General features: G+C 40.9%; 2 protein-coding genes across 7 annotated transcripts in view; one reads left to right on the forward strand and one right to left on the reverse strand.

Moving 5' to 3' along the window:
- DOCK7 (dedicator of cytokinesis 7) overlaps positions 1 to 12,557 on the reverse strand; it is a 107,008-nt gene that overhangs the window by 53,456 nt on the left and 40,995 nt on the right. For all 5 annotated transcript variants that reach the window (XM_074151529.1, XM_074151528.1, XM_074151527.1 and 2 more), the window contains exon 14: positions 11,965 to 12,127. In XM_074151529.1, the coding sequence (XP_074007630.1) occupies positions 11,965 to 12,127 (163 nt within the window). The remainder of the gene's footprint in view (positions 1 to 11,964; positions 12,128 to 12,557) is intronic.
- On the forward strand, positions 1,492 to 9,810 carry ANGPTL3 (angiopoietin like 3). Of its 2 annotated transcripts, XM_074152519.1 has the most exons (7): positions 1,492 to 2,106; positions 2,951 to 3,061; positions 3,886 to 4,003; positions 4,776 to 4,889; positions 6,100 to 6,195; positions 8,045 to 8,317; positions 9,629 to 9,810. In XM_074152519.1, exons 1-7 carry the CDS (start codon positions 1,492 to 1,494, stop codon positions 9,808 to 9,810), a joined length of 1,509 nt encoding a protein of 502 aa, XP_074008620.1. The 2 variants fall into 2 exon arrangements, with proteins under 2 accessions (XP_074008620.1, XP_074008621.1); XM_074152520.1 differs by lacking the exon at positions 3,886 to 4,003 and having other exon boundaries at positions 1,609 to 2,106; positions 2,951 to 3,152.

Genomic DNA, 12,557 nt, shown 5'->3' on the forward strand with positions numbered 1-12,557 from the left:
GTTTTAAAAATATGCTTGAGAGACAATTCCCGATTGGTCCCAGCCCTTTATGATGTTGTGAATTCACAAATATCAGCGTACAAGGATGAAGACCTTGAGATTGTCTGCTCCAGTGGGACACATGCCAAGACCAGAAATTACTGGGTTGTTTTTTTTTTACAGGACAGAACTGCACCTTTGGGTTGTGAAAATGCAGCGCGGCTTCTTGGTATAGAATAGTAATTATTGTTTGTATTTAAGGATAATTCCTACACTTGCTTCCACTCTAAGCCAGAAGATTCTCTTTGAATATATCCCTATTTTTCCCAGTGCCGGGCCTGATGATCTACGTGCTCCTGCTGTTTTTCTATGCTTCGTGCAGATACTGGAGTAAGTCTGATCCAAATCACATTGGTAAAAAATATTCTCTACCAATTAATTGGAGATCTAAAATGCTTTCATGTTATTTAATTATGGGTGGAAGGATACCTGCATCTTATCAACCCTTCATCACAGAGAAAGTTCAACGTATAAGACAACTTCATTTTCAAAACAATTTTTCTATTGATGCTTCATGCCATACATGCATATATACATGAACAATAACAACAAAAAGTTCAGGGAAGAATTACTAAACATAAAAGAATCTATCAAAAACCTGAAAACCTTCCAAAGTACAGATTATATTATGCATGGACAGATTTCCTGGATTGCCATGAGTGATTCCAGAAAGAAAAATACCTTTCATTCACACTTCAGTACTACTCAAAAAACATACATGCTTCCATACAGAGACCCACTGCAGAACAGGACATTTATTTCAGGGTACTTGTAGACTTGCTTTATGTAGTGTGAATCTTAAACAGTAAGGAGAATGGTAAGGTGAGAAATGTAAGCAAGGTATTATTTATCTCACCCATGTCTAGAAAGCGCCTCTTAAAAAATAAGTTTTATATGGTGTGAATTACTGCACAAACCTTAACATAGTAGAATCACATCCAGGCAATCTCTGGACCTAATTCCCTCTTTCTCACTTAATCTGCACTAGATGACAAGTAAATCCACTGCAGCACAATGAGTTACATCAGAAAATGGTACAAGATGAGAATCAGGTTGTGTGAATCACCTGGGAATATTTTGCGCTTCCACAGCTTATCAAGGAGATGCACAACCTGAAATACAGCGTCCGGTGCTCTTAAGCATGGTAAACCCTTTTATACTCCTGAGGCAATAAAAGGAATCATACAACACAAACAAGAAGCAATTTAGGCCCTTATCAAGATTATGACCCAAAATTAATCTATTACAAAGCGCTGTGTGAAGAACACCATGTCATCAATAACATTTTATAACAGAAGGTCTGGCAGATGGAAAAGTTCAGAACCAGTTTAATCAGCAACATGCCCGCCTCTCAGTTTTATCTTCCCAGATATCAACCTACATTTGAGAGGGGTTACATTTGTTCAAATACACACAGTTTAATGATCAACTCGTTGGTCTGCCTCTTCTAAAATGAAGAGGAGTATAAATAGATCAAATTCTTCAACCCAGCGCAGTCACACAGCAAAAGGTGTTAGCAGGAAAACTCTCTGCATCCTGAACAACCAAAGAGTATCAGGAGCAGAAAACATGAAAACCATTCTAGTTTTTCTATTCATCGCCCCGCTTGCTTTTTCAGCTAGAGCTGAGAAGGATTATTCCTCCTTTGATTCTGCGGCATCTCCCGAGACAAAGTCAAGATTTGCCATGTTAGATGACGTACGAATCTTAGCCAATGGACTCCTCCAGCTTGGGCACGGTCTTAAAGACTTTGTCCATAAGACGAAGGGGCAGATGAATGACATCTTTCAAAAACTTTACATTTTTGATAGGTCCTTTTACGAGCTCTCGCTGCAAACCAGTGAAATCAAAGAAGAAGAAGAACAGCTCAGACAAACTACGGCCAGGCTGCAAATCAACAACGAAGAGATAAAGAATCTCTCGCAGGAGATGAATTCGAAGATTGAAGACCTCATACAGAACAAAATCCAGCTGCAAGAGAAAGTATGGGGACTGGAAGACAAAGTCACAAAACTGGCCATTATCCAGCCTTCGGCGCAAGAGACAAAAGAAATTTCTTCCCTCAAAGTAAGTAGATTTGCGAAAGCCCCTGACACACAGAGCCAAAGTAAACCGTAACGCTGTCAGCGGTAGTTATGCAATAGAAGCTCGTGTTTTCCCTGCACCTTCACTGTAGTACTACCGCGTATTTTGAGAAAAAAAATCACTGCGATAATCTTAAAAGAATCACTGTCTTAATCTGATGTATTGTTTATTTTACAGTAAAATTCCCCAGTGAAATCGGTGAGAAAATCGTGACATTATAAGGCTCTGCACCTTTTTCAGTATTTTTTTGCAAATCAGTTTTAAGGAATTCTGTAATAATAATGGTAAAATATACTGCAATCAGGAAAGTGATGTGATTACCAAGCCCGTAGGTTTGTATGTCATCAGCTCATCACAAATCAATGCACTAGGAACTGCCTGCTCAGTATAAAACCAGGATATTTAAACCTTTAAAGAGGGATATCTCTAGTACCTATATGACTGCCAGCACCAAAGAAACTTGCAAGTGTTAATAGATTTAACGTCAATACGATGCAAATATTTAGATGGGTATAAGATTTTCTATGGAAAAAGGCAGAGTACCTGTATTTTGCAGAAGCATAAGGCTAAGCAACTTGTGTGAGAAAATACTGGATATTTGTTTCAAAGCAGAAAGATGAATCCAGATTTCCCAAATCCCAAGTTAACATCCTAAACGCTGGGAATCATTCCCTGTTTTTAACTGTACATTTAGTTTGAAACAAGGGCCAGCTTCACAGAATGTAATTGTTCTGGACATGAAAATGGACGGAAAATAACACCAACAAAAGTTTGTGAAAGTCTTCTGCTGCTTCTCACCACAACCCATCTCCCTCCCTGTCCTCAGGCTTTCGTGGAAGAGCAGGACAACCACATCAAGCAACTTCTCAAAATCGTAGAGGATCAGCATGTGCAACTGGACAGACAGCACAATCAGATAATGGAGCTGGAGGACAAGGTAGGGGAACCATCTCTATTTCTTTTTTCAGAATTTGTTATGGCTCAACCATTCATTCAGCCCAGCCATCCCTTTTCTCCCAGTTTGGAGGGTAGAGGAGGGTATAAACAATTTTGACCACAAACAGGTACCTTTCTGAGTGAGAGACTGCTGTGCTGCCAGGCAGGGGGGTATGGCAAGGGCACACCATGACCAAGAACACAGCTTTGAACTCCTGTCTATCAATACCAGGCTGCTGTACTTTTTCTGACTGCTAATTTTCTTTATTTTCTCTTATTATCCATCATATTGTTGTTCTTCCACTGGTCTTTTAAATATCATTATTTTCTCTCTCTTTCTTCTTTTCCAATATTCACTCCAATAAGGAACCGTGTTCTGCAGTTCAACACATGTCACCGTAACGCTGGTATAACTGACATGCTCATATTTAATTTATTCCTGAGAGGAGGCTATGAAAGGAAAACGCATTTCAGCCTAAGGAACTGTGGGTTCTGTGTTCTCTAGATGTTGGTATTATTTGTCTAAGTGATGTCACCCGAGGAAATAAGTTAAATCTGTTTGCCCATTAAGGTGCACCTCATGAGAAAGGTCATTTACTCACCTCATGAATCCTACCTTGTTTGAGCAGTGGCACAGCTGACATTCGTGCAACTGAAATCCAGCAGGGCGGTTCTAAAGTTATTTTTATGCTGTAAATTGGGTATTCTAAAGCATTACATCCACAGGAAAAATAATTCTCTGCGTGACATTGTTTGGCTTGATATATGAATCTTGTCACTTGAGAGCCTTGGGAAATTAAGAGTCTGTAATTACGGTTCTTTCAGCTAAACCACATAGAGCTCCAGGAACTTGCAGAGAACTCCTTCACGGAGGAGCTGATGGAACCAGAGGCCATCTCCTTCCCTGTGCACAACGCCACGGCCGTAACAAACAAATCTGATGGTGAGACCTTATCTCTTAGACGTGACCACAATACTTTGAATTTGCAGTACTCTCTGTGAAAGTTTTGCGTTGGTTTTTAATCGCCAGAGACTAAAAGCAAAGGGCTGTTACGTTATATACAGTGCTGTGGGAAGGAGCTGGATTTCCTGCTTTGGAAAATGTCATCATCTCTTTAGTCCCACTGTATGTGGACTTGTTTCTGGGGTGACATAAGGAAACGACGTCCTACAATGCAGTAACCCTGTCCTCAACCTTCAGCCTCCAGTCACCCCTTGTAAGCACGTGCTGCGACCACCCTTTTACTGACGCTTGTGGCATTGCCGATGCCCGTCTTGGAGAGTATGAAGAGAAAACTAATTTACTTCACACTGGCTAATGATAAGATTTGGAAGAGCCTTCTTTAAAGTTGAGAGGCATTTGCCAACTGTGGCAATGGGAACGGTATTTATTGGGAACTTTACTTGCGGTAGGGAAGTCCATTTGCCAGAGCCTAGTCTTAGGCCTTAAAAACTTTCCAAAATTACCTAAATTGATAACTTTTCTAACTTAAAAAATATAAGCAATTCAACCTACGTACGACTGGGCAGCTGTACTACCAAGCCCAAAGCAGTCTGCCCATCCAATGACATTTATTGTAAAATAAAATAACCAAAAAGATGGTTCTAGTTTTTGGTTTGGCTCTATCCCATACAGAAATTCAAATTACAAGGCTGGATTAAAACTCACCACGTCCAGCCCCGGATTTGTGACCGTCTGCTCTTTGCTTCCCCAGGGGCCGCTCCTGACTGCACTGCTCTCTACAACAGCGGCATCCGGTCCAGTGGGGTTTACACTATTAAGCCCAACGGCTCAGAATCTTTCGATGTCTACTGTGAAATGAAATTTGGTAAGACAGCTGTGCGAGTGACAGTCTGACCCTCACATAAGTAGTTTCCTATAAGCCAAAAACCCCCACCTCATCCCAAAGTACACACAAACTTGCCATGATTCATGTATCCCCTTCTTCTCTTACTGGCCTGTCTGGAAAACTCAGGTTTCCCATATCCTAAAGTCTCTTTAACGCTGCTTTCTTTCTCTACTCATCTCTTGTTTATACTGAGGAAAGGACTTTCAATCATGCAACATAAATTAATATACATTATAAAACCCAAGCCCCTTGAGCTGTAGATAATGAAAATGGCAATTATAAATGCCATTCTATTGCAACCATTAATAGTTTTTCCAAATACAGTAAATTGTACATCCCTTAGCAAAATTTTGTTTCATTAACAAGGCTTATTGCTTGAGAATTAGACATACCAAACTAACCCAAAGAGGCCAGCCCTGGAGACAGGATTCCTGTATCACGTTTGGGTGAGTCTACAGCTTTGGGTGAGACCATACATGTCCAGAATTGTCCTGGGCTCCGTCTTTGTAAGAAACCCATTTGTCTATTCCTTTTGCCGCTACCCAGAGATCACACGTCTTTCGGCCAATTGACTGTCCCCTGGTTTTTCCACCCCACAACGCAGCACCCTGCAGTGCTGCCCTGTGTCCTGCCCAGCTTCCCCGCACGGTCCCTTTGTCACAGCCACCCGGAGAGCCGGGGAACGCGCTGACGCAGACGTGGCAGGGCCGTGTGGTTTGTTTGGATGTGTCAACAGAGCGGCATGGGCTTGTCCTGTGCAAAAAGCTGACATTTGTTGAAACTGGTGAAAGGAGGGTGTCATGACCTGGCAGGAGAAAGTCTCCACCACAGCCGTGGTGTGGACACAACCTCCAACGCTTCATACCTTCTGCAGAGCTGCGCTCCCAGCCATCAAGCTCTATCAGTAGAGCGAGGCTGACAATCTGATCAAATGTCTACAACGTCTCATATCTCCTTTTTATCATTTTCCCTGTGTTTGGGTTTCTCAGCCCTCATAAACAAATGAAACCCAGTTAAGGCAGCTGAACAAAGTAAGTCCAGTGAGCTGAGTCACCTCAGGCGTGGCAGAGCACACTCGAACGGCCTCGCGTTCCGTTCAGAGGATGGTCCCAGTTGGTTTCCATCTTCTCTCTAATGCTTTTAAAAACTTAAGCCAGGCTTGTGACTTAATTCCCTTTCACATTCACAGGCACCTCCTGGACTGTCATCCAGAACAGAGTGGACGGATCACTAGATTTCAACCAAACCTGGGATGCCTATACAAATGGTTTTGGGGACCTCAATGGTAAAAATGCCTTTTTTGTGTGTCTTTTCTTTCTATCAGTTGATTTGAGAAGCTGAAACTTCTTACTGAAAGGTGTTCACAGGAAAGCAGACAAAACCTGCAATCAAATCTCATTAGCTTACCTAATTAGCAGAACACCAGAGTGCTTACCAGAAAACATAACTCAGTAAAATTCTCAAAGACACACCTTCAAATGTATGTTTAGATACTTTTGCTGAACTAAGGCCAGAATGCTTTAAATGCTATTTTAATTATAGAGATTTTACTATTTATAGCAGTACCTCTCAAAGCCTTTAAAACATACACAAATGGAAAACCTCACCAAGTTGCTGTTACTACCTTCTCTCAAACTTTCTGCAATCCTGTTTCCCTTAAGAATGGCCACAGCAATTCTTTTCGGCTCAAGCGAGCCGGCGGCTGGGTGTGCTCCCCTCCACAAACACCCCCGGCTTCCCTGCGCGGCGGCCAATCCCCTCCATGGCTGGATAGGGTGAGGAAACACCCACGTATCCCTGTTAATCATCAACACCAAGAGCTGCCCAACAGCCTCCCCATCCAGAGTATTTTCCTTATTTTTCTCCTACAATGAGATGAGTCTACTTCTGTTAAGAAAATAATTTTACTTCCTAGGCACAGCACAGATCAAAACCTCACCAATGTGGGCAGCGATATTGAGTTAATTCCACTTTTTTTACAATAAAGAGCTGCTACATCTCAACCTTTCCCACATTTTGGGAGAGTAGCTCACAACCAAGGCAGACTTTTAGAGTCTGATCATATTGAATGCTATAGTTGCTCCTTGATTGGTCTCCCGTTCCCATATACACCAACATGAAGCCACATCTTTTCAACGTCCAAAAGATTTTGCAGAGGACTGATCACTCTTAGCTGTGTCCTACTCAGTTCTCTGCTTCATTTTCTAAGGTGATAAAATCTAACAGGCTACTGCTCCTTCCCTGTAAATTGTGGGGGTATTTTACTCAACCATCTTGTCTTCTGTTGCTTTAAATGCCACCTGCATGAATGGCACTCACATTCACCGCGCCATTTCTACATGTGGCAATTACCTATTATGCCCTGGTACCAGCAGCACTGATAATAAGCTACTTAATGAATATAATTTATGACACCAATTAAACTAATTATCCAGAATTCTAGCAAAAGGAAAACGCTCAAGTTAAATTCACTTTGTACACAGGGGTATCGAAACCTCCGTTTAGTTCTGCAGCTCTTTCCTTAAAAAATACAACAATTGCAATTAGGTTTTATGTATGTCACTTGCTTCATTTGTCACACAGTTCCAATTACGCCTGTTTGAAATGCCTTCAGCTCCCTCTCAGAGTTTCACCAGAGGTGGGAAAGTTAAGAGAGAAGCTCCAGTTCATTTATATCTTTTGCTTTTATTGATCACCAGTGTGCAATTAAGAAGAGGTAAACAAAAAGAATGTAGCAGGAGACCTCTGAAAAGATCAACAGTCCCCAAGACTCGTATTATTGATTTAATTAAAGCAATGAATAAATCCTTTTAAATACTATATTTTCACACATACTACCCGCAGGTTATCTGTAAAAACAAATTCAATAGCAGTGTGAGCGATAGGGGGGTTTAGGGAAAGTTTATCACGCAACCCCTTCCCACTAACTCTCTGCCCGGTGACTTCTGTCCCCTGACTCTCACCTCTGACATCTCCTGATCCTGACATTGCGCAGCTTATCCGAACACCTATTTTCAAATAGTGATATTTTAAAGGCGAATGAGCTGAGGGATGGGTTAAAGATCTGAAAAACGCATAAGTGTGCTCATGCCTCATTCCATAACTAACAATATCTATTTACCACAACTTTGCAGGGGAATTCTGGCTGGGCCTGAACAAGACCTATTCCATCACTAAACAAGGGGACTACATCTTACGGATTGAGCTGCAGGACTGGAAAGATAACAAACGTTACGTCGAGTACGCCTTCAGCTTGGGAGGCCCCGAGACAAACTACACTCTCCAGCTTTCACGGGTCTCCGGGAGCATCCCCAACGCCCTGCCGGAACAGACAGAACTGCGCTTCTCAACCGCGGACCGGGATGTGGACATCATAAATGACTTCAACTGTCCAGAAAACTACCTAGGTATCAGTATGCTGGGTATAGTAACATGGGAGCGTGCTTTAGTGGGTAGTTACTGGTATTTCCCTAGCTTTAGATACAGGAAAGAGAGGGTAGCAGCACCTTTCCGCTTGCAGAAAGGGCAGATGTTTTTCACCGGCAGATAGCAAGGTCCTACAACGAGGCACCAGCTTTCCATTTTATAGATAGGTAACATTAAAGCATAGTGAGGCTGTGCAAACGCCCAACATCAGGAACCGAGCTGGCAGCACAGGTTGAAATAAAAGCCCAGGATGAGATTCTGAGCTATGAAGTAAAGGGCAGCTCTTCCTCTGATGCCTGGCCTGTTTTGGCAGCCGTAGGCTGGATTGTTTAATACCTCCTTGCAAAAAAAAACAAAACAGATGACAAACTGACTCTTAACTCCATTTTGACTACAAGCCAAAAGTTAAGAATGACGGCAAGTTTCTATTCAAAGGCAGATTTTAGCTGTTTGTCAAGTGTACATGACATGAACACGGTATGTTGCTCCCAAAGGAACAAGAGAGATGCAAAGCTGAAGACATTTCTCCTTAAGGATAATTTGGTTAAAGGATTCCTAATTCCTTGATTTTCTGAAGCTTTTATGTTTTGCAAGTTTATAGCAAAAAGCAAACAACTGAAAAAGCAATTAATGATTAAACCACGGGATACAGAATTGTCCTCCAGACACCTGCTTTAAGCAACAAACATTTTGTACGTCATTTTTATCGGGGAACATAGTGATAGGACAAGGGGTAATGGATTTAAACTGGAAGAGGGGAGATTTAGATTAGATATTAGGAAGAACTTCTTTGCTGTGAGGGTGGTGAGACACTGGCCCAGGTTGCCCAGAGAAGCTGTGGCTGCCCCATCCCTGGAGGGGTTGAAGGCCAGGCTGGATGGGGCTTGGAGCAACCTGGTCTGGTGGGAGGTGTCCCTGCCCAGGGCAGGGGGTGGAACTGGATGGTCTTTAAGGTCCCTTCCAACCCAAACCATTCTGTGATTCTACGATTCTAGGCTTGAAAATTGTTAATGTCTGAAACGATGCTGAGAGTGTAACTCAGCTCTAGTGACCATAAAGCAGGTGGCCAATGACTTCCAAGCGCTAAACTGTCATTTTTAGCATGGAGGCACTGCCAGTCCTTTGCAAGCAGAACTGGGCTTACAATTTAAGCTCATGGTTAAGGACAGTAGCCAATAAATACAAGAATTTGTTTACTAAAGGCTCTTCAGCCTCCTGTAGATGCAGAGATTTAACTATTTATACCCGAGAAGTCAACTGACAATAACTGACATGACTATTTGTTTCCTTAGGAGGCTGGTGGCACAGTGAATGTGAGGAAACCAATCTTAACGGGAAATACGTGGCACCAAGGTCAAGAGGCAGACTAGACAGAAGAAAAGGCTTATACTGGAAGCCTAAGAAAGGAAGATACTACTTGCTCAAGTCAACCAAAATAATGATACACCCAACAGATTTAAAAAGCTTTGACTGAATGCTCAACCTGATGCATTTTAATTCAGAACATATAAACTGAACATTAGTACAAAGAAGTTTGTTTTATGTTTAATAATATATGCGTATCTAAATCCATACTCTGTATGGTGTATTCTCCAGTACATAAACCTGAGGCATATGCGATGGTCTTACAGTATGTTTGGTGAGTATTCTCATTCCCTCTAGCCCCAACGTCAACGTGCTGTAGCTTTCATGGTGCTTTTACCTACTCAGGATGAAATTCTAATGCCTAGGAATTGACCGCCAATTCATGTATTAGATAATATCGCTTGGGGGAACGGGTTTTCAGGCTGTTGCATTAATTTCTGGGTTGTGTAGAAGGGAACACAAAAAAAATGTTCCAGTAAACGAAGGGTTGGCAAAATGCTATGGAAGACATTTAGGTATTAATCTATAGGGAAAAAAAGAAAATTTGTTTCGTAAAGTAACTAATTTGATGTTTGGTTCATGTTATTGTTGTGGAATGTTTCTATGAGCAAATGAAAGATGGGTAACTCCCTATTTTAGGGTTCTGTGTATTTCCAGACAAATTTTCAGGTGTGTAGCTCAGGCCAATCTCCGCTGAGGCGCTGTACTCACACAGCTAGAGGTGTGTATGCACACCCCAACAACTATGCCAGAGCACAGGTCTGATCTTTTAGATACCACACTTTGAAGAGTAACTTAAGAACTACGTTGTCTTACTGAAAGTTAAGAGCAAAGCTTCAAAGCTTAGTGAAATTAATAAGGGATCTTTTCTTCTTGTTTGAAATGGAATCAGAGCCATCCCTTTGCGACCTTTTAGTACACCCAACTAAGAAATTAACTGAAAGACCCAGCGAACACACAACAAAACACCTTTCAGATAGAGAACACTTGCCTGTGGGACAATTCCAGTGGAGTCAATGGTACCAACCACCAAACCCTGTAGGCACAACCTAGGTGACAGTGTTGGTCCTGCTCCTGAGAACACACTGACGTTTGTTTAACTTCAGCTGCAGAATACTGTAAGGCAGAAGGACTATGGATACACTTGTGGATGGCCGGCCGTGGAAGCGCTGACTGACACAGTTCTGCAGTTACACTGAGTCATATTGACTTGCATTATCTTACCTAACCCTTGTACAGTACCGATTTTTTATCTCAACATTTGCAACCACACAGAAAATGGTTTTAAATTGTAATGTGTCAGAGTGAAACGACTGTGAATAGAATGTGCTAATTACAGAAAAACTGCAAAAATATCTTCTCATGGATTTACTAAAAGGAAGAGATCACACAGTGCTGCTTACTTGTACTGGTGTATTGTAATGTTTAATTACCTGTCCAACCTCTAAAAACAAACAAACAAGCAAGCAAATAAATAAAACTTTTGAAAAGACATGAGATATGGAACCTGACTAAACTTTTTCTTTTAAGCTTTGGTTTATAAAAACCTAGTTTGTATTAATCTGACTTTTACAACAAGAGGTAACAGATTTGGTGAGTAAATTGGTAAAATTAATCAGCCGAAGACGACAATTCCACTCAGACCTGAAATGTCTTCAAAGATACTGTGAAAAAGCTTTAAATGAATAGTGGTATATAATGAAAAGAAATCTGGTCCCTGCATAGGCTTAGTTATAGAAAGATTATTGTTTTCCAACATACTTTAGAAAAAAAATTCTTATCTGCCAGATCTTCAGAAGAATTTTTTTCAAGTATCGCAAACAAATAAATTGCTTTTAAATCCAAACAGAAATATGAAAGAAGGGATTACGCATTTTCCTTCACTGTTATCTCCCACTTTAAAGAAAAAAAGTCAGTAACTGAAAGTGTCAGAAAGTAACAATAAGAGAATGATGATGTTAGGAGACAGACAAAGAAAAAAAATTACATAAAACTGAAAAGAATTCCACTAAATTTCACTGGGAATTTTGGGAAATGGAGAAACCTCTCTCATGCTTTTGTTCCCAGCCAAGTTTTATGCAAATATATTTGTCCCTTCACAACTGTGTATTTTTGGCTGTGTCAGTCTGGACCCTTTTTGTGCCCCTGGCACAGCAGATCTCCTGATTCAGCAAGTTTTGCAACAAACCAAATGATAAGGTAGGAATTTCTAGACTTGCCAGTCTCAGACCCTGAAACGTGAAATGTATTTCAAAACTCTAACCTGTATGTGGTATTTGGAACGTAGACATCCCTGGCAGGAAACTCCAGGATTTCTCTTGTAGGTCTAACTCTGCTGTCTGGGTAAAGTTTGACTTGCAGCAGCTCTGGAGTTAGACAGTAATGGGGATTCTCTGGAGCTGGAGATATGTCTATCTTTAATTGAGCTGTAAGAAAAAAATTATTTTATTACAATAGATAGAAGTTAATTTAAATCAAAAAGCATATTCATGCTTTGTTTCTTCAGGTTAATATCCTATATATTAATTTCATAATTAAACAAATGATAAGTTACAGCCAATGCAGATTTGTTAAGAACAAATAACAGTGAATCAAACTGATATCTAGGGCAATTGGGGTACCAGATAATAAGAACCAACAGAAAATATGTATCTTAACAAGTCCCAAAGGCTGTTCTCATAGGAAGCTGGTGAAATCCAGTCTAGATAATGCCACTGTGAGGCCCAACTATAGTTAAAAACAATCTATTCAAAGTCTCATCAGGAATCTTGTCTATCAAACCAACAGGATACATCAGCAGTTGCTGAAAGCTAATTTGCATCAAGATTATTGAATATTTTCCTTAGCAAGTCAGCT

The sequence above is a fragment of the Numenius arquata genome, chromosome 8 (genome assembly GCF_964106895.1).
Source record: "Numenius arquata chromosome 8, bNumArq3.hap1.1, whole genome shotgun sequence".
Lineage (NCBI taxonomy): Eukaryota > Metazoa > Chordata > Aves > Charadriiformes > Scolopacidae > Numenius > Numenius arquata.